This window comes from Podarcis tiliguerta (genome assembly GCF_965153285.1).
Source record: "Podarcis tiliguerta genome assembly, chromosome: 3".
NCBI lineage: Eukaryota > Metazoa > Chordata > Lepidosauria > Squamata > Lacertidae > Podarcis > Podarcis tiliguerta.
In genome coordinates this window covers 102,573,124-102,599,648 of record NC_139536.1, presented here as the reverse complement: position 1 = coordinate 102,599,648, position 26,525 = coordinate 102,573,124, and the positions used below count along the sequence as shown (strand labels likewise).

At 40.8% G+C, this 26,525-nt stretch overlaps 2 protein-coding genes across 6 annotated transcripts in view; both read right to left on the bottom strand.

Moving 5' to 3' along the window:
• Window positions 1-26,525, bottom strand: part of KIF16B (kinesin family member 16B) — a 112,790-nt gene that overhangs the window by 27,312 nt on the left and 58,953 nt on the right. For 3 of the 5 annotated variants that reach the window (XM_083431444.1, XM_083431448.1, XM_083431446.1), the window contains 10 exons: window positions 23,537-23,619; window positions 23,264-23,352; window positions 19,225-19,257; window positions 18,909-18,962; window positions 16,968-18,311; window positions 13,399-13,557; window positions 12,286-12,391; window positions 10,668-10,718; window positions 1,801-1,923; window positions 1,318-1,407 (listed from right to left, as the gene is read on the bottom strand). In XM_083431444.1, the coding sequence (XP_083287570.1) occupies window positions 1,318-1,407; window positions 1,801-1,923; window positions 10,668-10,718; window positions 12,286-12,391; window positions 13,399-13,557; window positions 16,968-18,311; window positions 18,909-18,962; window positions 19,225-19,257; window positions 23,264-23,352; window positions 23,537-23,619 (2,132 nt within the window). The remainder of the gene's footprint in view (window positions 1-1,317; window positions 1,408-1,800; window positions 1,924-10,667; window positions 10,719-12,285; window positions 12,392-13,398; window positions 13,558-16,967; window positions 18,312-18,908; window positions 18,963-19,224; window positions 19,258-23,263; window positions 23,353-23,536; window positions 23,620-26,525) is intronic. The other 2 variants (XM_083431445.1, XM_083431447.1) reach the window with 1 other exon arrangement.
• Window positions 7,422-10,659, bottom strand: LOC310673296 (uncharacterized protein). Its single transcript, XM_083431647.1, has one exon. The coding sequence runs from the start codon at window positions 9,744-9,746 to the stop codon at window positions 7,698-7,700; it is 2,049 nt and encodes a 682-aa protein (XP_083287773.1). The 5' UTR covers window positions 9,747-10,659; the 3' UTR covers window positions 7,422-7,697.

Here is a 26,525-nt window from a genome sequence, read left to right as displayed (position 1 = left end):
ACATTTCCCTTTAAGATTTGCTTCTCTTAACTAATTTAACTACAAATACTCAAAAAGACACCTCAGTCAATTACATTATTAAAACACTGTTGGCGGCAGGGGTGTGTGTGTGTCATTTTGTAGTGAAGAGAGAATGTGCTTTCTGTTGTAACTTTAGATCAGAAGACATTTGTGAACTTCTGTGGTGAATGTGCACAGCTGATTTATAAATCAATACAAGAAGTCAATTACATTATTAAAACACTGTTGGCGGCAGGGGTGTGTGTGTGTCATTTTGTAGTGAAGAGAGAATGTGCTTTCTGTTGTAACTTTAGATCAGAAGACATTTGTGAACTTCTGTGGTGAATGTGCACAACTGATTTATAAACCAATACAAGAAGAGGCAGACAGTTGAATACAGCATCATGCAGTAATCCTCTAATACTCTGAAGTTCACTTCACTAGAGTTATGAATAAAATGTCCAAAGAAAGATTACCTCCAAGCAACTATTGTTCTTAATGGATAAAACACCTGTCCTGAAAAAGAGGACATAACTGCATCATTGTGCCCCTTTTCACTCTTGAGCTCTACAATGATCATCTGGAGGCAGCCATCCTTTCCCCTTTAAGATTCTCACACTGACTGGGGAAAGCTACTATCATATTGTATGAGCTGCACTGATCTCCCCAAGTTTCCCCTCAGCTACTAGGAAACCAACAGAAGCTGTGGAATAAAGAGGATTACAGGCACTTTATGATCCACTGCTTAGTTTTTCTTCTGCCCTTTTTTTTTTCTTTTTAACCGAGGATGTTTCCAAATCCTTATTTTATGCTGCAAATCGTCGTATTTATATATTAAATGCATGTTTCCAGAAAATTACATAGAATTTTTCACAATTAAAAACTACAACAGAATGCTGGGAAAATACAAAAGAAACGGTAAAAAGGTAATGCAGAGAAAGATTCAGTATGTTCATGAATTCCTCTACACTCAAAAATTTCAGAAGGAACCAACACCCCAAATATCTATTTTGAACTTTTGTGTCAGTGATATTATAAGAAACAACAAAATCCTTCTGTAATTTTGGTAGGCTTCATAGTGAAACACACACACACACACACACACACACACAGCCTTGTAAATGATAGCACAAAAATCCTTCCAGCCCTTTCTCTGACAAAAGAAGGAAAAGGAACAACACGTAAGTAAAAGACTGAATCATGGTAGCAGAGATCCTGAAAGGATCATTTTTAGTGGAAATACAATAAATTGTGTGTTCCTGGAGCAGAAAAAACAAGATGAATACAAATGTAGATATAAATTAATTAGAAACTTACCTCTGGGTATTTTAATTTTAATGTTTGATGCATTTCCCTAAACCGACTGTACCGCCTGAATACTGTCCACGTCTCATCGAGGACTGATATCTGTTATGCAGCGGTGAAAAAGAAAATAGCAAAATTAAGATGAATGAAGCATATATAGGAACACAGACACTATGGCTCCCTGCAATGGACAATTTTCTCCCATCAAACTATTATTATCGGGACTGGCTCATCTTGTACATGGGGAATAAATGCACTCATTGATACAGGATTTGCACGAGAGCCACATCCGCACAACTGACTCAGTGGGCAAACTGACAACAGAACGCAGAGCTGATTTTATAATAGTAAAATCCATAGAGAGTGCCCGTGGCTTTAAGCTTCCTATAATAAATGCAACCAGCTCAGATTCTTCATGAATCCCTGTAGTTCTCTGTCTCTCCTCCCACTCTAACACACCCACCTTTCATTTTAAAAAGAAGTTAAACTTCTTACCTTTATTTCATATTCACAGTGCTCATCCATCCCTTGTCCACAAAGGACATAGCGTGGAATACTAATTTTAACTGGATTCTTTAGGTCATCTGGGTTTGTTTTAACAGAGCGACAGATCATTCGCTATCAAATGAATATCAAACAGGAAGAACAAATTAAAACTTGCATCACTTCATGAGCAACAGTCTGTAAGGCCAGAAATACGTTTTCTGACAGAAAAGTAAAATAAAGTAAGATTGTTATTATTATTATTAAATGGAGGGTTTATGAGAAGCAAGTGGTAATCCTCTTGCGAATGTTCTTTCAGGGGCAGAGAGGAAAATGGAAATAGTCTCTGCAAGTGTTGCTTACTCTTTTTGCAACCTTAAGCACAATGAAAAACAGATAATAAAACTTTATAACCACTTTTATGATCACGTAAGAAACACATCTAAAAGCCTGTCTGTTGGAAGGAGGTGGGGAAACAAATCCTGACAATTCCTCTTTCTCCTGAAAATCTCCGACAGAGGTTCTGAGAACCTCTGGAACAACGTGGGAGATGTTGCAGGGTCCTGAAAGGAAAGGAGGAATCCACTGGATTGCAGCCTCTTCCACAAAGTGGATCCTCTCCATTTACAGAAGGAAAACTCAGAATGCAATCCGTAGTCACAAGCCTTTCTGATCAGAAATAAAGTAACTTTTGCTGCATCAAGGAAAGCTTAAAGAAAGCTGGCAACTTGCTATTCCTTAAAATTGATCATTCAGTTGGTTTTTCTATGATTTTACTAACATGTTTATTAAAATATTTCAGCATATGGTGCAAGTAGCAACCTGTACAAGATTACGAAAAAAGACTTCCTATTATTATAAAAAACTATTTAAAAAAAATCATACAGGCATCAATAGCTTTATCAACTGATGTAGTTTAAGCCATGAAATCAAGGCCTATGCTTACTGACACTGCAAATTTTAGTGCTTCTCATCATAAAACCATGTGGGTTTTGAAAGTTCTCACTATCTCCAGATAGCACTTGGGTAGCTGCCCTAGACAATGTAAGCACAATAAATTCAGTGGTTTTACTTGACACCACCTATAGAACATCTCTGTATAGAACGGACCTCACTCTTGAGGAGTCCTTAAAATCTTACAAGCATAGGCTTAGCAAAGCTTGACAAAATAACAGCACACAGAAATGTTAACGTAGCAAACAACAAAAGAATTGGTTAGATGGTTCTGTAGAAGTAGTGTCTTGAGGATGGGTCTCTAAAAATAAATCAAAGCCGCATGGACTCAGAACGTATGGCAGCTGTGCAAGATTATATCGACAAGGTTGTTTGTTTTTAAGGAAACAGTGATAAATAACAAGCAGCGGGAGGGAACCTATATAGAGATACACCACATGCTCTTTAATGGTGTTCTGGGAGGGATAAAAAACAGCAGAGACCTGTGCCGTGAGAGGGTCAGAGAAATAGTGTAGACTATGGCCAAGGTGGAAAGTCACATTAAATCACACCTTAAAACAAACTATGTGTGTGAGCCAGTCTATGAACGGCCTCATATAAGGCAGGAGTGTATTAGGGAGGGCAGAACTATCAGCCAGCTATCTTCTTATTTTAATGGAATTTAGAAACTTACGGTCTGAGATGTACTTGATTTTAACGTAATTTAATTTATTAATTTTATCTTGTTATACCTGTGTTGCTGTATGATGTATTGAATATGGGCCTATGGCCGTAATAAACTATCTATCTATCTATCTATCTATCTATCTATCAGCCAGCTAGACTCTGGGACGAGTGGGAAACAAGGATTTTATCACTTATTCAGTCAACTCTTCTCCAGCTAAATCAAACATGATGAGCCCTGCTTGAGCCACGCATAGCCCCCAACTTATGAGCTCCTACCTCCCCTCATATGCAGAGATCAGAAGTCTCTATTCCCAGTCTGTGTCGGCTAATAGTTTGCAAATCCATCCAAACAACCAACGATGGTTTGTGCTTGCTTGCATACCTGGCTTGTGGTCCTGGCTTGCAGGCAAGGACAAACCATCTTTGCCCGTTCTCTGCATGCAAGGGAAGAAGGTAGCACAGAGACTAAGGAAGTGGTTGCCAATCGTTGCCTGCCCACAGGCTACTTGGAAATTGTCAAGTGTCTTGATGGATCATTGTAGCAATCGACGTTTTTATCATTCAGGAACAGAAACACCCTCATTTTGGGAGGAAAAAGCTCGGGAAATAAACATCCTTTTATGGGCTGGTTCCATACACATAAATACATAAAGTGAGGGGGGGAAAGTATTTGATCCCCTGGTCTTGGTCACGGTGGCTACTTTGGAATCTGCTGGATTGATTGCTTCTGTCGACAGGTGTCTTTTGTACAGGTACTGTAATGAGCTGGGATTACAGGTAAAAGACCTCTCCCTTACAGCAGGTGCTTCTAATCTCAGCTCGTTACATACAGTGAAGATACCAGGTAGCCTGACATCTGGCTAGTTGATAGGGGATCGAATACTTATTTCACTCATTCTAATGCACATCAATCTCTGGGTTTCTGGGGTTTTTCCTGTTGTTATTCTGTCTTTCGCAGCTACAAACCTACCATTTCGCAGCTAAACCTACCATTAAAATTGTGGAATGGTCATTTCTTCATCAGAGGGCAAACAGGCAAATTTAGCAGGGGATCAAATACTTTCCCCCCTCACTGTAGCATGCATAAGAACAAAGCATTTCCACATTCTTATTATTAACTGAATTTATATACCACCATCTCAGGGCAGCTCACAGAACATGTAGACGCACCTTTTCCCCTCCAAAAATTAAGGGGAAAATGTGTGTGCGTCTTATGGAGCGAATGCAGGCTCCATGGCTTCAGCGAAAGCAATGCTGAAGAGGCGCTGCGCAGAGAGGGAAAGCTATGCAGCGCCCCTTCAGCGAAGTGGTAGGAGAAATGGAAGGGGCTCCGTTTCTCCTGCCGCTTCGCTGAAAGGGTGCTGCGCAGAGAGGGAGAGAATTTTTTTTCCTTGTTCCCCCCCCCCTCTAAAAGTAGGTGCGTCTTATGGTCAGGTGCGTCCTATAGAGCGAAAAATACAGAATGTAAGGGGGAGGGATACTGCCTCCCTCCTCCCTCATTTTTGGAGCTAATATGACAGGCTGGTGCTGAAGGAGGAAGCCAAACCACCTCTTGGGCATATTTTGAATACTATTTAATTAAGCTGCATATGCACACATTTTAAAAATACAGCCTTGGAACTTCAGAAAGCTTACAAGGAAGATTAGAGAGATCAGAAACATAAATTAAAAACTAGCCAATAGAAAATAAAAGCCTACATTAAAATTAAAAACAGAAGCAACGCTAAAAAAAATAATAATAATGTAAAATATCAAATACTTGATAAAATAAAAAATATATGACTAAATTGGTAGCTAAAAGAAAATAGCACCAAGTGAATGTGTTCACCAACAGGGTGCCAACACAAAAAAGACTGTTTTCTTGATAACCACCGATCTAAACTTGGAAGTTGAGGGTTAAGCCAAACCTCAGAGGAAGGGCAGGAAGTACATTATCATTCTACACAGTAAGGCTGCAGTAATATGTACACTTCTCTGGGTCAAAACTGCAAGGAATTGGTGGGGCTTCCTTAAACAAAGATGTCTAGGATAACTCTATCCAAAATTAGCTATCCTTGGCCTGTATTTGTTTTATTTCTCTCCTGGGCCATATACCTGCAGATGTGATGTTGGTTTCAGGGTAAAATGCACATAACAGGGCTGATGCAAGTTGACTTTTCTGTCCCTTCCTCCCTGTGGCACTGGCTCTAGGAACTCCAAAATGCTCCACTGAAGATCCGGGGACCCTACTGAATGGGAGCAAATTGTGGCATGGGGAAATTGGGGGAGGGGGCCCTCTCCAACAATGTCTTTAAGCATGCCCTTGAATCCAAGTTTAATCCAAATTCTTTACGGCATGATGCCTTGAAGATGTCACCTGCAATCTTTTATAAAGCAGTATGCTAATTTGGATGAAAATAGCATATAAAGGGAAAATAAACCAGTAAGACACTGAACAGTCTCACTTCCATTACAAACTGAAGTTGTAGTAGTAGTAGTAGTAGTAGTAAAGGTAAAGGTAAAGGGACCCCTGACCATTAGGTCCAGTCGTGGCCGACTCTGAGGTTGCAGTGCTCATCTTGCTTTATTGGCCAAGGGAGCCAGCGTACAGCTTCCGGCTCATGTGGCCAGCATGACTAAGCCGCTTCTGGCAAACCAGAGCAGCGCATGGAAAAGCCGTTTACCTTTCCGCCGGAGCGGTACCTATTTATCTACTTGCACTTTGACGTGCTTTTGAACTGCTAGGTGGGCAGGAGCAGGGACCGAGCAACGGGAGCTCACCCCATTGCAGGGATTCGAACCGCCAACCTTCTGATTGGCAAGTCCTAGGCTCTGTGGTTTAACCCACAGCGCCACCCGCGTCCCTAGTAGTTGTTTTTTAAAAACAAGAAACAAAGTATGTGGGTATCCACATTTGTCATAGTTCCACATATTTATGCAACAACAAAAAGTTGCAAAACGAAGTCTTCCCTCAAGAATTTTGTGCTGTGTTAGAATGGTAACTTGCCATTTAAAAGAAGAAAACCCAGCTCAGTGCCTACTTTCCCTTAAAGCTATTATTGATATTATGACTCTGTCTACTGAAAGATTTAGCAGTAATGAGCATAAAGGTGTCATTTGAGGACATAGCATGAAGATTAATTTCATAACACTTTTCTCTTTGATACTTAAATAAATGCTGGTTTCAGGACAGATATCATAATTGTTTCTTATGGTAGTTTCACATATTACTTTCCCTGTCAAGGCAACTCATCTCCACATGGGGACTGTAATGTCTGAAAAGTGAATCAGGTGGTTTTTCAGTTTATTTTTGTGTCTCAGTATATACACACTGTCCCAGCATTTACACACTAATAAGTGAGCTATGCATTGACAGTTTCAAGGCAGTCCACAGAAACAAGAAATAAAAACACCCTAGCAATCAGATCATGCACCAATGAAAGTGAAGGCAGCAAAAGTTTTATTCAAGAGGAGCAAAAGGGAGAAATCATTGCATCAGCATTAAACCCGCAGACAAGCTGTTGCTTTCCATTAAATCATTTTTGGATTAAGGCAGAGAAGCACATCTTTACATGACTTCTGACTGCTTGTATTAAATCTTCCCTGTTCACACAGAGATCAGTTGCCACATCTACTGATGGTTGTCATTGTATCTCCAATGTAAAGTCATGCCTTCCCAAATATGAAAGTGTTCCGAATTGAAGATACAAGTGCATGAACATGAAGTACCCAAAACTCAGTTCCTATATTTTTTGTCCGAAAGAGGGCATGAGGATATTAGTGCCTTCCTCTCCCACCATAAAGAATATTTAAAACTGATGCTTAACACCAATAAGGTAAAGGGACCCCTGATCATTAGGTCCAGTCGTGGCCGACTCTGGGGTTGCCAGCATTTGTCTGCAGACAGCTTCCGGGTCATGTGGCCAGCATGACTAAGCCACTTCTGGCGAACCAGAGCAGCACACGGAAACGCCGTTTACCTTCTCGCCTATTTATCTACTTGCACTTTGACCTGCTTTCGAATTGTTGGTTGGCAGGAGCAGAGACCGAGCAACGGGAGCTCACCCTGTCGTGGGGATTCGAACCGCTGACCTTCTGATTGGCAAGTCCTAGGCTCTGTGGTTTAAATTTCAGATACATCTTGGATGTAGTGTAAAGCAACTCTGAGCTGAAATTTTTGCATGACTATTTCCCTAACACAGCCCTGCTTGCTAAGACTTAAGTATGTGTCTCATCTGAGAGATTATTTACATGAAAACACACATTTGATTTGCATTCTTTTGAACATAACATCTAAAAAGCACCCAGATTTACTGTCCTGTCAAATGCAGCATTAGCTTAATGGCATCTTCATTTGAACTGAAAGTCAATTTCCAGATATATGGTGGAGTGCTAGGTTGGGCATGACAAAAGGGTGAAACAGTTCTCAGTTGGGTAAATGCCTCTCTCTGAGAAATGCAAGCCAAACTGCGGGACGAATCACAGCCAACCTTACCTGCACGAGAAAATACAAGCTCAATTTCGATTAGATTTTCTTTCTCCAGGACAACGATACACTTGAGCTCACTCAAACAATGCAGCTGAATTTTGTCAAATTGCAATTGGTCAACTAGGGAATGTAAAGGGCTAGGAACTGGGCAGAAGATACTCTCTTCCTCTACAAGACCTACATGAGTATTTGTAAGGACTAGTGATCGGATTTTGCCCTCTAGTTTTACTGTTGTATAGAGCAGTATCTGAATTTCTCCTAAAGGGGGCTTGTTGATGCCCATGTTTCCATGGAGCATGTACACCAGATCAGCTAAATTGGCCTCAAAGCTGCATGAGAGACGCAAACCATTTTCAAAAACCAAATCGGAGATTGCTGAAGCCCAGTCAAGTGAAAGCTGCAGCAGATCTCCTTTCAGGAGTGGGTGATTTAAGTAAGCAGACTCAGATGATGATATTACAAGGCTAAGTATGTCATGGCATATTCTTTGTGTGAAATATTTGTTAAAGGTAAATATTTTCATTATATTTTCTTCATTAGAACACAAAAGTCTGATGCTCTGTCCAGCATAGCCAATTTGGATTTCTCTTAATGCGGTAATTGGGAAAACATGAAAAATTTCCAGAGAGTCCTGACTGCTCTCCAGTGGATTGGCTGATGTAGTAATGGCATACAGGACCGAACCTAGTAAAAGCAAGCATGCAGGCTCTGGTCCAGTTCTGTTACGGTTTCCTACAGCAATCCAGTAGATTCCTTTTAACTCATCAGGTTTGGCACAAATTTCTGGCAAGATATAGCTCACATATTGCAACAGTTCATCCTGAGAGCACAGCTGCAATTTCAGAAGCCCATCTGAAAAGCACACAAAATCTTGCTTAAGCACAAGGCTAGTTTCCAGTTTTTCCCTTCTGGGAAAGTAAGTATATCTCTCAGAATGATCTGCTGTACACATATCAATGGAAATGCCGGAGTGTAAGAATTTCATATCTTCATCTTTTTGCACAGGACTTCCTGGACTGATACTTGCATCACGGAAGCCATTCTTGTTCACACCTAAAAGAAGATTTAGCTGTATTTTTTTAATAAATGGAAAGTCTTTCACAAATGACACCATTTGTGTACACGTCTCATTTTTGTCACACAGACTGGCCAGACCTTTGATCTGCTTAGAAAACCAGCTACGCTTAAACACTTGATAGTTGGTATCACTGTAAATACTGGAGAATTTGCTGAAGAGATGTCCCAGCCCATAACTCTGCTTTGTTCCCACATGGGACTCTGGGAGAGGTCTCTGACTGGCATTCGTAGCTCTCTCATCTAACTGCTGCTTTGGAATCTGGGCACAAATTTGGGGGATCTGGTTACTGTGTTCTCTGAGAGAGAGAGAAATGCAAGCTCCGGACTGATGTTTGGCAGAGGCTAAAAGTTCTGAGGGAGGAATGCGGCAGTCAACAGCAAGATCAGATTCTGCTCCCAAACTACTGGGTTCCCAAATAGTAGCAGCTAAGCCTGTGATGTCGAAATGAGAGCATGCAGATTTGCTTTCTGATGAATGAATCATTCCATATCTGTCATGAGCCTGAAGATGAAAATCTGCAGAATATTTGGGGCAAGTTCTCTTGCTATTTATGACTTTGGGTTGATTCGAGTCACATTCATTACTGCACAGCCAGCTGATGGATTCTTGTCCTAACTGTCTTGTTTTATTTGTAGTTTTTTGAGTCACGCAGAACTCCGGGACTCTTCTCCAATGAGGATTGAATGCATCTATGCTTTCGTCCTGCTTACTGATGTCTGCTATTCTTGTATCTTCACTTGTGTAACATTGGCTGTCATTAGTAGGTAGAGCGAGAAAGCCATAAAGGGGCATTTTCTGTTTAAAATGTCAAAAAAAAAAACAAGCACAAAAAGGCACTTCTTGTGTTTAACTGAAAATGTATTCTCATGTAAATTTTCAGATGAGGATTTTATTGTTTTGTTCAACTCTGGATTAAACAGCATTGACACTATGTTAAATCAGTGGGATCAGTTGTGATTCCAACCCATAATTTCCCTTTAGCATGATCTTGCATTTCGAACAGTATCCATTTCACTTAGGTAAATATTGAAGGATCGATCCACATCCCTAATGGCAGAGCTACCGATTTCAAAAATAAAACTGAAATTTATATTATCAGTCCCCCAAAAGAAGCAAATGTTTTGATAAAAATCACCTAATCAGCTTTGATAAAAAGCTGTTATTTAAGCATTGTCTTTTTGCTCGGAAAACAGGAAGGAAAGCATATTAGCAGAAGCAAAGAAACTTACTGTGAAAACTAAAGTTGGGAATCTGCAACAGTTTGCATGCAGTATTTCTGATCATTTGGAAAAGTGAACTTTAATTTTTCCAGACTATATGGGCCATGCACAACTGACTAGAAGACCGTGCTCTCTCATACCATTGACATAGGTTGGAATTCAGAGTAGGTGATTGACTGATTGATTGAATCTAAGTTGCAGTATATCAGGGTATTCAACCAATTACTTACACCTAAATATATAAACATTTTTTTCTAAATTATAGATCGCTGAAACTGTTGCAGTGTCAAAATATATATATAATAATAACAAACTATGACCAACCAAAGTTTTACCATAGCAGAAGCTTTAATTTTAAGCCTTATTCCATTGGCTATTAATCTTGCAGGAATACAGAATTATAATTATGCTGCAAAATGTTAAAGAAATTTAATTACAGAGCATGCCATAATTTAAGATGAGCACTTCTTCAAGATGACAAGCTATAACTTACCTCATACTTCAACTTGCGTTGAGCAGTGTCGTTATAAAACTTCTCGTTATCCTGGAAATCAGGCAAAGTTCAAATGTTCAGAAGAGCGGCACAAAAGTAATCAAGACAACAAATGGCCCAGCTCAGCTGGGATATTAGCAATGCCAGCCTATTTAGTCCAAATACTCAGATTTGGCAAATGGAAAATGTACCAAAGTGAGCCCATGGTAGTCTGCCTATCCCCCCAAAGCTCACTCCCACTCTGTAACTGTAGCAAGAGAACAAATCCCGGGCATCAACACCCCAGTAATGGTCTATGATGGGGTACACTCAGTGCAGGCTGAAAAAACACACCTTACTAGCCCAGAGATGGAAAGAAGACAGAGTCCCTATCAGAGAAGAATGGCAGATAAAGTTGATGGACTATGCTGAATTGTTCAAAATGACCAGAAGAATCAGGAAGACCAAAATTTTAATACGGAAAGGGGAAATATATAATTTACCACAAAAACCATGGCAAACAATTAAAATTATCAGGCGGATTGGAATAACACTTGTAGTTTAATGTTAAATTTTGGGTATAATGGAGATTTAATAGATTTGGATGACCATAAAGAAGGCTGATCGCTGAAGAATTGATGCTTTTGAATTATGGTGCTGGAGGAGACTCTTGAGAGTCCCATGGACTGCAAGAAGATCAAGCCTATCCATTCTCAAGGAAATCAGCCCTGAGTGCTCACTGGAAGGACAGATCCTGAAGCTGAGGCTCCAATACTTTGGCCACCTCATGAGAAGAGAAGACTCCCTGGAAAAGACCCTGATGCTGGGAAAGATGGAGGGCACAAGGAGAAGGGGACGAGAGAGGACGAGATGGTTGGACAGTGTTCTCGAAGCTACCAGCATGCGTTTGACCAAACTGCAGGAGGCAGTGGAAGACAGGAGTGCCTGGTGTGCTCTGGTCCATGGGGTCACGAAGAGTCAGACATGACTAAATGACTAAACAACAACAACAGATTTGGATTAATAGACAAGATGCAGGAGGAAAAGGTTAATATAAGGACCCACAAAGGGGAGGAAGGAAGTTCAGGAGATTTTTCGGAATTCTCTTTCTATGTTGGTTGGCTGATAATTGTTTGTAAATTTTTAAAATCTGAAAAACTCAATTTTTTTTTTTTTAAGAAAACAACACCTATAGCTCTCCAAGCCTCCTGTAGAAGGCTGTTTTGTATTCTCTCGTTGCTCTCTTCCACTTCCCAGCGACAGGTTCAGGAAATACATGTACACAAGGGGCACACTGCAACATTTTGTTTTATCATTTATCATTTACAAATTATTTAGCGCCAGCTGCAATAACCATGTTGTCAGGGATTAAATTGAGGGGAATAAGTGGATCTGACTGCATGTACAAAACAAATGCACTTCAGAGAAGCAATTCAAACTCCATTTTACTGCTGCTTGAACCATTGTGCGAGAAAAAGGGAAGCAAAAGCCAAAAGTGTGTGGCTTCTCTCTCTTTTCTGAGTTGGCAATTATCAACGCAAAGACGAATATGAGGGGAATACAACTTTGTGGAGACATTCCCCCTCCCCGATGTGAACATAAACTCATGCTTAGGGACAGACCAATTATATTTTCTCACCTTTGAAAGTTCTGCAGACTGCAAGAGGCTATTGTTATTTTCTCCACATGTATAGTGTATGTTTTGAAGACGTCTTTGAACTTCTTCTTCAATAAAGGCATTTATTCTAGATGTTTTTAAAATTGCAAATAAAAGAGAGAAGAATTACTCAACTATGTAAAGGACCATTAAGGCTCTGTCCCCTAGGTAACCTTGAACAAAAAGATTAAGTGCCTTTTGATGGTTAGAGATAGGGCAGGATGATGGAAGTGTTAATAATGAACAGATTTATGGTCTTAATATATTGTTACCTGTCCCGAGACTTTGGAAGGGACAGGCTACACAATAAATAAGTAGTACATTAGTACAGTCACTTCAACTGCAGGAGGAATTGCTTGCCTTGCTCTTAAGTTTTCTGCACTTACTAATTGCAGTAAAGACAAGAATTAGTGACAGCCAATTCCCCCATTAAGTTAAAACATCCAGTGGCAGCCATAGGCTGTAATTATCCATTAAAAATCTATGAAAGCTTTGCTGTTGCCTTCGGTAGCAACAGGACTGTTTCCACAGCTTTCAGGATATAATTCTAGTTCCCACTGTGAAATTTGCTTATTTATAATAAGAGAAAGCATTATCGTAAGAGTTGCTAGAGAGAGCACAGTCTTGGTTAAAAGCAACAGAAGGAAGAGCAAAATGGTGCACACAATGATATATTTTTTTTAAAAAAAACACCACCTCAAGGGTGCTTAAGGGGGGTGGGGAGATTTGGCTCTCTGTATGCTATTGGGTAATATTTTATATTCTCTTGATTACATGGCATTAAACAGATTTCCCAGCCGCTGTGGAACTACAATTATAAAACGCTGCGAGCCCCTGGGCTCTGTTTTTAAGAGACCAAACTCATGAGCTTACCTCAGGTAAAATCAAACAAAGTTCAGAGTCTTATTTGGAAAACATTTCAAACGCCTCAAAGCAAAAAACTGTGCCATTATACTCTGATTACAATGAAAGCATTCTTTTTAGCAGTGCTATTAAAAGACATCCATCTAAAAATACTTCTGAAGAAAACTGCATTATAGGGTTGTTTTTTTTAAAATGTAGAAGTTGGGTTGGGGTGAAACCAGGAATACATACCTGTCATCTACCAATGGAATAAAGTGGGATTGAGATTTTGTAACACTAGAAGGGGAACTGCTGTGGGACAATCTCTCTTCTCCAGCTCCTAGGGACCCTTTTTCAACCCCGTCTCCTTCATAGATCTTCTGCTTTAACTGCTGTATTTGCAAGTCCAAGCTGTCGGCAAAATTTCAACACGTATTATTTAAGATGCATCAACACAGTAGGGTTTCTTAAAGCTTTGCAGCGGTAAACTTCCTTAAGAAAAGCTGCACCCCGAACCCCTCAGTTTCAGCCTATAGAGACAAAATAAATTTAGGCAATTTTCAGCTGGTAGGTAATTCTTATCCTGGGGGTAAGAAACTAAAAGCCTGTGGAAAAACAGGGGTGTTATTTCTTGTCCCTGGCACAATCAATAAGGTGGTGGGTGAAAGGGTGGAAAACTCATACTAAGCTGGATTCTAAGAGGGTCTCCCTAATAATAATAATAGTAATAATAATAGTAATAATAATAATTTATTATTTATACCCTGCCCATCTGGCTGAGTTTCCCCAGCCACTCGGGGCGGCTCCCAATCAAGTATTAAAAACAATACAGCGTTTAATATTAAAAACTTCCCTGAACAGGACTGCCTTCAGATGTCTTTTAAAGATAGGATAGCTTTCCTTCACATCTGAAGGATGCGCGCTTTCCCATAGAAGGTAATGCAAAACGGATTAATCCGTTCCAGACTTTTAAAAACAACCCCTAAAATAACAACAACAATAATAATAATAATAATAATTTATTTGTACCCCAGCCACTCTGGGCGGCTTCCACAGAAACCAAAAATACAGTAAAAGCACACATTAAAAACTTCCCTGAACAGGGCTGCCTTAAGATGTCTTCTGAATGTCAGATAGTTGTTTATCGCTTTGACATCCAATGGGAGGGCGTTCCACAGGGTGGGCGCCACTACCGAGAAGGCCCTCTGTCTGGTTCCCTGTAACCTTACTTCTCGCAATGAGGGAACCGCCAGAAGGCCCTCGGCGCTGGATCTCAGTGTCCGGGCTGAACGATGGGGGTGGAGACGCTCCTTCAGGTATACTGGACCAAGGCCGTTTAGGGCTTTAAAGGTCAACACCAACACTTTGAATTGTGCTCGGAAACGTACTGGGAGTACTAATAGACTGCTCATATGTGGACCCAATTTCAACAGTGCTTACTGCCTCCAATCATACTTGTGTCTAATATGGTAGACACAAAAATGGAGCCAATATGGTTTGAGAAGAAATTAAATCAGGATGTTATTCCATAAGGGGCATTTCCTTAGACTGTAACATTCTTTTTGTCAATATATGTGCCTAAGTAGTCATTTGTCAACAAGGAACTTCATTAGGATTTAAATATATTAGTTAAACAAATGAACACTAGTAATTTTCACAGCAAATATCTTAGTCAGCTCATTAAAGTTAGATTGATTCATGAGTCTTAGGCCATTAGCAACACTTGAGTAACCCTGCCTCATTTCAGAGCATCAACAACAATTTCAGCAGTTGAGTCTCCAGAGGAACTGGCTGAAGTCAAAAGATGCCATTAGATTTAAACAAATGAACACAAACATGTTTTTAAATGTTCAAGTATTTTAGAAGAAGGCAAACTTAGTTCAACAGAGCAGAAAGACCATGATTGGTGGGTGCCTCTTTTAAAACTAGGAAACTAGTATGCTAAAAAGAACAACTAGGTAGACAATTAATTTGCTTTCTGTGCTTTCAAATGCATGCAGCCTTGCATATCCTGACAGTCCATATGCCTTAAAGATCACTCAAAATGATCATTTTGAAGGGTTAAATGACTCCAATTCCCCTAGAACAGAATTCTATGATTCTATGAAAATTTGAATCTAATACTTGCACTGGAAAGTATTTAAGAACTTTAACCATTCCCCTCCACCCACTCCAAAAGTTAGCTTCTTGCTACATGTATACATGCACAGCTGATTCAAATTCAAATTTTCTACTCGAGGGAAAGAGAAAACTTCACTCATTCCTTTCTGCGGAACTGCTGCAATGTTAAATGAGCAAGATTATTTGTTTAGACCTATGGTTTGGTCCACGTCCAAAAGAGCCGAAACCAAAATATAAAGTTGTATCTTCATCCCACAGTGATTCACTGGAATAGGAATTTAACATCTCCCCCACAAACTAAAAAAAAGTTCTTACTACAAGAAGCAATCCACAACTGCCATTAGTTTGGAGGCTATCATTCCTGCTGCACTGAAGTTAGGCTTGCCCGTGGGTTTGTTATTTTTCTGCTGTTTGTGTAATGGTTATAATTCTTAACGTGCAACTGGAACTATACAGAAAAATCTGGAAGGTAGAACACTGGCACAATAGAAGTTTAAAGAAGTTTTCAGCTTCTCCCCTCAGGGACTGGCCATCCATCTGCCCCCAAAGAGGCAGCTTAATGGCCAAACTAGACACGGCGGATTGCGCTGTGGGTTAAACCACAGAGCCTAGGACTTGCCGATCAGAAGGTTGGTGGTTCGAATCCCCGCGATTCGGTCCCAGCTCCTGCCAACCTAGCAGTTCAAAAGCACGTCAAAGTGCAAGTAGATAAATAGGTACCGCTCTGGCGGGAAGGTAAACGGCATTTCCGTGCGCTGCTCTGGTTCGCCAGAAGCAGCTTAGTCATGCTGGCCACATGACCCGGAAGCTGTACGCCGGCTCCCTTGGCCAATAAAGCGAGATGAGCGCCGTAACCCCAGAGTCGGTCACGACTGGACCTAATGGTCAGGGGTCCCTTTACCTATACCTTTTAGACACGGCATTTAATGGGTCTTTGCCTTCAACATTCTGGAAAAAATGTAAATAACATCTGCTGGGGTGGTACTTATCAGAATCCTAGGAAATGGGGAGTGAGTTTAACCCTTCTCTTTTCCTGCTGTTGTCGTGACAATACAGTGGAACCTCTGTTGTTGAATGCTTTGGAAGCCGAACAGTTTGGAACCCAAATGCCGACAACCCAGAAGTGAATGCTTCTGTTTTTGAATGCGCCTCAGAAGTCGAACGGCTTCTGAGACGCGTTTCTCCATTTTTTAAAAGGAATTTGCTGACCAGCAATTGTGCTTCAGTTGTCGAATGTTTCGGAAGTCGAATGGTCTTCTGGAACTGATTACGTTTGACAACTGAGGTTCCACTGTACAGTGGTACCTCGGGTTAAGTACTTAATTCGTTCCGGAGGTCCGTTCTTAACCTGAAACTGTTCTTAACCTGAAGCACCACTTTAGCTAATGGGGCCTCCTGCTGTCGCCGCACCACCAGAGCACTATTTCTGTTCTCATCCTGAAGCAAAGTTCTTAACCTGAGGTACTATTTCTGGGTTAGCGGAGTCTGCAACCTGAAGCGTATGTAACCTGAGGTTCCACTGTAATTGCTTCTCCGAAAACCACTAGGAAAGCACAAAGGAAGCGCCTACAGCTAAAAGGGAAAAAAACCTTCACAACAAGGACCCTTCAGCTTCCATAAAGTACTTTTGGGTGTATTAAAACTGGGTGGCATTGAAAAGCTGCAAGTACGTGTTTATTAATGATAAAATTGGTTCTTACTGTTCTCTGTCTTCTTCCAAGGCTTTTTGTTCTGCCTCTAGAGTAGCTTGCAGGCCTGCCTGCTCGCTGCAACTGCTGTTCAGAGTTGCAAGCTTCTGTTTCTGCTCCTCAATTTCTATGGTTGAATGACGTTGCAAAGCAGAGTGTCGCCTTTCCAACTTAGCCACCGCTTGCTCCAGTGCCTCTCGCTGCTGCTTTTGCTTTGATTCTAGAATTTCTTTCTCCTTCTTCCGAACTTTCTCTTCTTGACGAGCTACATTGGCAGTGAATTCAAATGTCTCTTGGAGCTGCTGCAGCTGGCTGGCAGTTGCCCTGTACTGCGCTAGCTGGTCTTCTTTTTCTTCCATTTCTTTTTCAACTTCATAAAGAGTATTGTCCAAGTTCTGCAGGCCTCTATCAAGAACTTCAGAGGCTCTCTGCTTTTCTTCCAACAAAGCTGGCAAATGGTTATTTGTCAGATACAGAAGCTGCCGTTCTTTAAGCTGCAGCCTGTATTCACATGATTTTATTTTGTTACATTCTTCAACCGTCAAGGCAGCATCCATTTCATCGTTTTTCTCAAGGTTTAAATGTTGTGCGTGTGCACACTTCAAACGATTCAGATTTTCGTGTTCCTCAGCTACGTCTTTTTCTAGATGATCCCTTTGCTGAACCAAGTCTCTCTCTAAACTAGTTAGCTCTTCTAGCTGCCTCCTCTTGAAATCCATGTAGTTGTACTGTGCCTTTTCTAACTCTTCGCTGTTTTCATCTCCTTCAGATCTGGCCTCTTTGACTCGCAAGAGGGACTCTCTGATGTCTTCAAGATTCTTCTTCTCGTCTTCAGCCCTTTGCACATCTCCTAGTTTGACCAGATGTATCATGGCTTGTTTGTCTCTGAGCTGCTCTTCTAAGTTTGCCACCAGTAATACTTGATCTCTTTCTTCCTCTTCCAACCTCCTTTTCTCCAATTCTAACTTGATATACTGCTCCTCTTTTTCCTTTTTAAGCTTTTCCAGTTCTCGGAAAATCTGCATTTTCTCCGCTTTTTCATTCTGATTGAGCTCTTGTAATCGCTGAAGTTCTTCTTTAACTCGGGCAAAAAATTCTTCTTCTTGTTTCTTTTTTTGAAGCTCTATTTCTTGCTGCTCGCGTAATCTCTCTTCTTCAAATTTCTCCTTTTCTGCCAGCAAGTCTTTCATCCTGCTTTCTATATGAAAGCTTTTCCTTTTAAGATTCTCCTCTTGCTTTCGGATTTGCAGCTGAACTATTTCCGTTTCCTTACGTTGAGACTCCACTTCTTGCTGCATTCTTTCTAGTTCAGCTTTGTTAGACTTTTGCTTTTCCTCCATTTCTTCTATCAGCTTTCTAAAAGTTTTTTTTTAAGAGAGAGAGAGAGAGAGAGAGAGAGAGAGAGAGGATTGTATTTTTTCAAATATTTTGTACCTAGGACATGTAAAGCTTTACAAAGGTGTCTGGCCTCTTCGCCTTTTGTTTTCTTATTTATGGAAAGCTGGTCTGTTATGAAGTAACTATTGGCAGAGGCAACCCTTGAACAAAATCAATATAATTCTTCATTAAGAAAAGTCTTCTATGTGGTTTTTAAAACAAGTTATTAATTAAAAATCATTATTAATACTATAAAAAGATGTGCATAGAATGTGAATAAGTACAACGAAGTTTACGGCATAAACAAATATTTTAAAAATTCATATTTGATTGATAATATGTACAGTACAAAAAAACTAAGGTAATTTTATGGACTTCCTTGTTTGTCCTTCCACGTTAGACTTGTTTAATGGAAAGCTCTGCAAAGCCTGAAAGCTAACAAATGAAATTTTCTTCCCCATTTCCCTAAGATTTAATGTGTGAATAAAATATTCCAGTAAAAGAAATAATATAATTCCTCTTCTTTCTACCAATTATCAACATGCATCTTTACAGTCAAACATCCATATCAGTTACCTTTTACTTTCTAATTTTTCGAGTTCTTCTCGTTGCTGTCTCTCAAATTCTAATCTGTGTTTTTTTTCAAAGGAAAAGGAAAAGCAACATTAAATTTTAAAATAGAAATTATGACGAATGGTTAGAACTGACACTTTATATAATTTGATATACTGTATAATTTAACATACTCAATAACTTGTGAGTTTTATATTGCATATAATTTATAACCAAAACACAGCCACATTAAGTAAGACAGTTGAACGATTAGCATGGCTTCCACAAGTTAGGGACATGCAGGTATAGCAATCAATATAATGAAATTTAGTGTCTCTACCTTAGACAGATTGGTCCTTTAATAGGGAAAAGGCTGCCAGAGGAGGTAGAGAGAAATAAAGTCATCAGTAAAGAAAAGAATGTATAGGTATAAGATTAAAGAGAAAAGCAGCAAAAAATAGTCTGTAACATAAACTTATGCTATCACAAATATTTCTGCTGTCTACCCCCTTCTGGAATCACATACAATTCTTTTTTTGGGAGGGGGGTGTCTCTCAAACCTTTAACAGGCACGTTGTCCACACTTAAACAGCTACAGAATTACTCCAAGATACTTTGGGCCTTTTCAGACACTTAAAAATCACTCCCTGTATACTATTCATGGAACCACAGTTGCAGTATGGAAGCTAACATGTATCTCTACATTGCTATGAAATCAGTAATTTAAAAGGGAGAATGCCCTCTCTTGTCTCAAGCGTGGCTGTTTGCTATTTCAAGATACTCTATATTCTCTGCAGGGCTAACCAAAGTAGACAGATAATATATCTGGTCAGTTTTGCCCTAAATACTTGACTTGCACTGGGTTTTCACTTTAGGCTTGTGTCGCTCCGAAGTCAGTGCACGTCAAAACCAATGCTGCATACAGGCTCACAAGCAGAAGAATAAAATGACTACAGTGGTGCTTTGGTTACTCAAATGCCTTGGTTCCCAAACGCCAAAAACCCGGAAGTAAGTGTTTTGGTTTTCAAATGTTTTTCGGAAGCCAAATGTCCAATGCAGCTGTTGGCTATTGTTTCCGGGGCACCTGCACCAATCAGAAAGCTGTGCCTTGGTTTTCGAACATTTCGGAAGTCAAATGGACTTCCTGAACGGATTAAGTTTGGCGCTTTTGTTTTTGCTATTTATTCTGCATTTTTGTTTTTGAGGCTTTTTCAGTTAATTTGTTTTTGTGACTGTGTGCAACCCAGTTCAGCTACTGATTGATGGATTGTGTGACTGCAAAAATGGATAAAAGCCCCCCATCCCAACAATGACTATCATCAGTGTTGGTAAGAATTTTTTTTAATTTTTATCATCTACAAAGGCTGTCTTATTTATTTTATAGTACAGTACATTGATTATTGCTTTCATTTTATGGATCAATGGTCTCATTAGATAGTAAAAATCATGTTAAACAGATGGGGCAGGAGAGTGCTGGAGCCCTGTCTGGTCAAGTTGCATGGAGTCAATTTCAATCCGTTACCCCCGAGGATGTGGACAGGCTGCTTGGACGCGTGAAACCAACCACCTGTCTCCTTGATCCTTGCCCATCCTGGCTAATAAAAGCAAGCCGGGAAGGGCTGGGCAATAGGCTCTGCGGGGTGGTGAATGCTTCCCTCTGTGAGGGAACATTCCCAGATCTGCTGAAAGAGGCGGTCATTAAACCGCTTCTTAAAAAACCATCTTTAGACCCGGCCAGTATGGTCAACTATTGCCCAGTCTCAAATCTTCCATTCTTGGGCAAGGTGATTGAGCAAGTGGTTGCTGAACAACTCCAGGCACGCCTGGAGGATGCGGACCATTTGGATCCCTTCCAATCGGGATTCAGGCCTCATCATGGGACTGAAACTGCCTTGGTTGCGCTGGTTGATGATCTCCGGCGAGCTAGGGACAAAGGTGAGAGCTGTTTCCTAGTTCCGCTGGATCTCTCAGCGGCCTTTGATACCATCTACCATAACATCCCTCTGGACCGTCTAGAGGGGCTGGGAGCTGGGGGCACTGTTATACAGTGGTTTCGCTCCTTCCTCCTGGGCCGTGTTCAGAAAGTGGTGGTGGGGGATGAGTGTTCAGACCCCTGGACCCTCACTTGTGGGGTGCCTCAGGGTTCCGTCCTCTCCCCCATTCTTTTTAACATCTATATGAAGCCGCTGGGAGAGATCATCAGGCGGTTTGGACTGAGTGTCCATCATTATGCAGATGATACCCAGCTCTACCTCTCTTTCAAATCAGAACCAGTGAAGGCGGTGGAGGTCCTGTGTGAGTGCCTGGAGGCGGTTGGAGGATGGATGGCGGCTAATGGATTGAGGTTGAATCCTGACAAGACAGAAGTACTGTTTTTGGGGGACAGGGGGCGGGCTGGTGTGGAGGACTCCCTGGTCCTGAATGGGGTAACTGTGCCCCTGAAGGACCAGGTGCACAGCCTGGGAGTCATTTTGGACTCACAGCTGTCCATGGAGGCGCAGGTCAATTCCGTATCCAGGGTAGCTTTCTACCAACTCCACCTGGTACGCAGGCTGAGACCCTACCTGCCCGCAGACTGTCTCGCCAGAGTGGTACATGCTCTAGTTATCTCCCGCTTGGACTACTGCAATGCGCTCTACGTGGGGCTACCTTTGAAGCTGACCCGGAAACTACAACTAATCCAGAATGCGGCAGCTAGACTGGTGACTGGGGGCAGCCGCCGAGACCACATAACACCGGTCTTGAAAGACCTACATTGGCTCCCAGTACGTTTCTGAGCACAATTCAAAGTGCTGGTGTTGACCTTTAAAGCCCTAAACGGCCTCGGCCCAGTATACCTGAAGGAGCGTCTCCACCCCCATCGTTCTGCCTGGACGCTGAGATCCAGCGCCGAGGGCCTTCTGGCAGTTCCCTCATTGCGAGAAGCAAAGCTACAGGGAACCAGGCAGAGGGCCTTCTTGGTAGTGGCGCCCGCCCTGTGGAACGCCCTCCCATTGGATGTCAAAGCGATAAACAACTACCTGACATTCAGAAGACATCTTAAGGCAGCCCTGTTCAGGGAAGTTTTTAATATGTGCTTTTACTGTATTTTTGGTTTCTGTGGAAACCCCAGAGTGGCTGGGGTACAAATAATAAATTATTATTATTATTATTATTATTATTATTATTATTATTATTATTAATTTTAGGGGTTGTTTTTAAAAGTCTGGAACGGATTAATCCATTTTGCATTACCTTCTACGGGAAAGTGCACATTGGTTTTGGAATGCTTTGGTTTTGGAACAGGCTTCCGGAAAGGATTAAATTTGAGAACCAAGGTACTACTATACAGTGAAAATCAGACAGGAAAAGTTTCAAGGCTCCAAACTGGTGTGCTTTAAAGAAGCGCTTGGACTACCCCCACCCACCTGCAAATGCTATATTGTAATTGTTTAAAGGGATATTAGACAAATTATTGGAAGCCAGGTTTATCAACAGCTATCAGCCATTACAGCAAAAGAGAGAAGAGGTCTTAATACCAATTGCTGGGGACTGCTTGCTTTGTGGGTTTCCTAGAAGAATTCTTCTGTGAACCAAGCTACATGTTAACGCCAAATGCATGATCATATTTAACATATCTGGTGCATTATTATTTTAGTAGACGCTTCCTTCCAATACCCAAAAGCAGCTTTGATGGCATATGCTGCAAACGTGTTCAGCACAGCAAAACTGTTGTGGGAACTTCAACCATTTCTATTATGAAAAGTCGTGTTTTAAGAAGTCCCAAAGAAGGCAAGAATATAATGAGCGCAGAGATTTATAGAAGTCAAGGACTAAGAACCTTGGGAAAGGACAAAAAGCAAAACTGGACTTTTCCTCGGCTGCATTATGACCACCATCCCACACAAATACAGTGGTACCTCGGTTCTCGAACGTAATCCGTTCTGGAAGACTGTTTGCCTTCCGAAACGTTCGAAAACCAAGGCGCAAAGGGCTGGCTGCAAGTTCAGTTGGAAAAATTGGAAAAAGTAGAAGCCGATTGACTTCCAAGGTGTGGTCTAAAATGGAAGCAACTACTTCTGGGTTTTCTGCGTTTGAAAACCGAATCATTCAGCTTCCGAGATGCTCGAAAACCACTGTTATTCAAGAAGAGGGACACAAGTTGACTCAATAGAGAAGAATGTGAATAGTTATGTTTAGATATGTGTCTACTTCTACATAATGAAGACCAAATATGCCAAGCAACATTACTTAACAAGTAGCTTGATAAACACAGAGCTTCCGCATGCAGCAGCTTAGTTAGGAAAAGTGCTCTTTTCAAAGGCTGACATTACTCACACACACACAAACACACACATGGACTTGATATCACAAGGAATTGATATTTGGAACATACTCACCCTGGATTATACAGCATAACTGCTGAGAGGTTTTCACAAGATTTTGAAAGATCTGACATGGACAAACTGAAGGAAGAAAGCAGTCCACTCTGATAAGACAGCAGAAGATCAAATAATTACTTACTACTAATATCAAAGTACATTTTCCTTAAAACTGTTCACATTTCCCCAGACAAAATATGCATTAATCTCGTAATACAAATTAGGGCAACGTGCCTGTCTAATGCAAAAAAGGCATCAATAAGGTACATAGGAAGAAATAGCCCAACTCACCTTTCTTTTCTCTCTCAATTTGGCTGCTTCCTTCGGATGATTGAAACGAAACATATTTGTTCTCCCAAGTAATATTACAGCACCTGGCCAGAAAGAAGCATAATTCAATTGACTACGTAACACATTAAGGGAGCTTTTTTGAGGGAGTACAGATTCTGAATACACACACACACACACACACACACACAGACCGTATTCACATCTAACACTAAACATTTCAAACAAGCCTGTGTTCAGATGACATGCGAAGGTAGCACATTCGAGCAATCTCTGTAAGCCATAGTTTTGCTTACCAGGACATGTAAACTAGGCCAATTAGTTTGCTCCATCAAGTAGAAAGCAAAACTGAGCCAAAAAAATTAGGTGCAGAGAACTGCCAATGTTTCAAATTTAATATACTTAAGCTTATGTTCTCCTTCACTACTGCTTTAAAATGAATTTAATAAAGAACAGAAGGGTCTTGCCTACCCATTTATGAACACGTCAAAGCAACTTATTGGCAGCAAACATTATCTCTCAATACTATTCTTATACGTGCCCTCAAGGCCTTTTGAAGAGATCAAAGTGGAATAGAAAAGTGTTTCAGTTACCACAGTCATATACATTCTTACCCTTTTCCTGTAAGTTTGCCATTATTTCCAATAAAATAAAACACACACACTTTCATAGTACAGTGGAACCTTGGTTCTCGAACTTAATCTGTTTCAGAACTGCATTTGACTCCCGAAATGTTCGAAAACCAAGGAGCGGCTCCCAATTAGCGCGGGAGCCTCAGAAACAATAGCCAAGAGCCGCATTGGATGTTCGGCTTCCGAAAACGTTCGAAAACCGGAACACATCTGGGTTTCAGCATTCAGGAGCCAACTTGTTCGTCAACTAAGCAGTTTGAGAACCAAGGTTCCACTGTATTTAGCCAAGACAGAAATGTGAGTGTGAAGAATGGCATGCAGGCCTATGTAAGCCCCACACACAAGGTTCAGAAAGCAATGTGTAACAAGGCACATATATTTCTGTGTGTTGCCACTGTGCAGTGCTTTGAGTCACAAGACTCTGTTTATATTCCAGAGACATTCCAGACTGTTGGAAGTCTCACGGAAGACAGGAGACGGATGTGATGTTACTGTTTCCCGTTCCTTTGTTTTTTTCAGTTGCTCTCTGTCTTTCACAGAGAGAGGATGATTTCTTTTCTGTCTGCGTAGCTAGCAATAAAACTGTGATGTAGCTCATAAATCTCGTCACTTCTGCTGCTTTGAAACTCTGCTGAATGGGGAACGTGCCTGGAGGCTTATCAAAGGCTCAGGCCATTAATTATCGTCGGAGGAGAGAACGAAGGCCTCGACTGGCGGTGGAGTAGCTCGGTCGTAGCGGAGGCTCCAACACTTGGACCCATCTCAGCTGGCTCCATGCTGCTTTTCGTACCCAGACAGACTTGACCCGTCAACGGCAAAAGGTAGCATCGTATGATTGCCAGAATGGGGAACCTGCAGCCTTTATGGTGTAGCTGGACTCCAGCTATCATCAGCCGCAGCCAGCATGACCAATGGTCACAGTTGTTGAAAGCTGTAGTCAACAACGCAGTCCCTTATGAATTTCCTGGCTCCAGATTAGAGACTCACAGCAATTTGTGCAGTCTGACACCATCAGTTCTAAGTTCTGAGGTTTCCCTAATGCACAAAACAAAATGCCCCAGCTTGTTTCTGAACAACTACTTCCAGAGCCAATCAAATCAGCACGGTCCGCTTCTCAGTTTGAAAACACAGATGGGGAGACATTCTAAAAATGAGCAGAATTAGGACAATCCCAGGGATCACAAGAAAACGGAAACATGGGATTTCAGCTTCTTTGAATTCACTCTCTCTGGTGTCAAAAGTGCAGCCCCAATCATTACCCTTCAGTTTGATCTGTTTGCTCCAAACAAAAGCAGATGCTATCGAGTCATCTTTCCATGTTATGCCTTAATTATTCCTGGAACAGCTCAAGCAGTTTTCTTGACTTGGAGAGATAAAAGAGAGCTCTAGAGGTTCCAGCTACAAACTAGATCACATTCTATAAATATCATAAAATACCATGTGCTCTGGAAAAACTATTTAAATAATTCAGTAGGGCAAAAGGAGGTGATAAAAAGGAGGCATGATTTGTGTTTTTAAAGACGAAGAGGCAAATACTGTTTGCGAGTTGGTTTGAAAGACTTCCTGCATTATGTCAAAAATACTCAATCTTGAAACCTCATTGCCAGTTAAACACACTGAGTGCAGCATCTTTGGTTAATTCTATCATCCATTTATATTTCGGCCACTTCAACATTTCCAGCAATTTCCACTAACTAGAGCAGAGTTGCATTTTAAAAAGAACACTACAGCTTATGGATGAAAGCAAACGCCAAAAAAACAAACATAATCTCAATGCAACATGGCTCAGAACAATTTTCTTCGCATATTTCCATCCAAGGACTCTTTTTTTTTTAATAATATGCCCAATTCACTATGGAAATTAAAATGTAATAGAGATTGTATGACAAGTATACTTTGCAAACTATGCCAAACCGCCTCTTGGAAAGGCAGAATCCAGTGTTTTCTTTCAATTCAAAATTATGGTAACATTGCCTACTGCACTTTATCGCAGTCTAATCTTAAAGAAGATTTACTGTTCATAAAACTTTATGCAGCAAAGCTATTTCAATACTATCACCGTAATTTATGCTATGCACCAAGCTGGCCTTCCTTTCAATTGGGATATTTTTTATGAAACTATAGTCAAGGGTCCCAGCTGGTTACAATTCTGCCAGCTAACACTGTAAAATAGTTTTCTCTCTTAACTCTTTCATATGCTTGTTACTTCACAAAGCGTTTCTCATCCTTTGTGCCACCCTGCAAGTTAAATTTACTATTTTCCTTTGAAAAGCTCAGAGAGTGATTTAAGCGCACTCGCTCAGCTGTTTTGAAATAATGGCAAAAAAAGCAGCTCTAAATGGCACATTTATATTCCAGCC

What these genes read in the sequence shown, in the direction of transcription:
- LOC310673296 (XM_083431647.1), bottom strand. Translation starts at nt 9,746, where the DNA reads ATGCCCCTTTATGGCTTTCTCGCTCTACCTACTAATGACAGCCAATGT.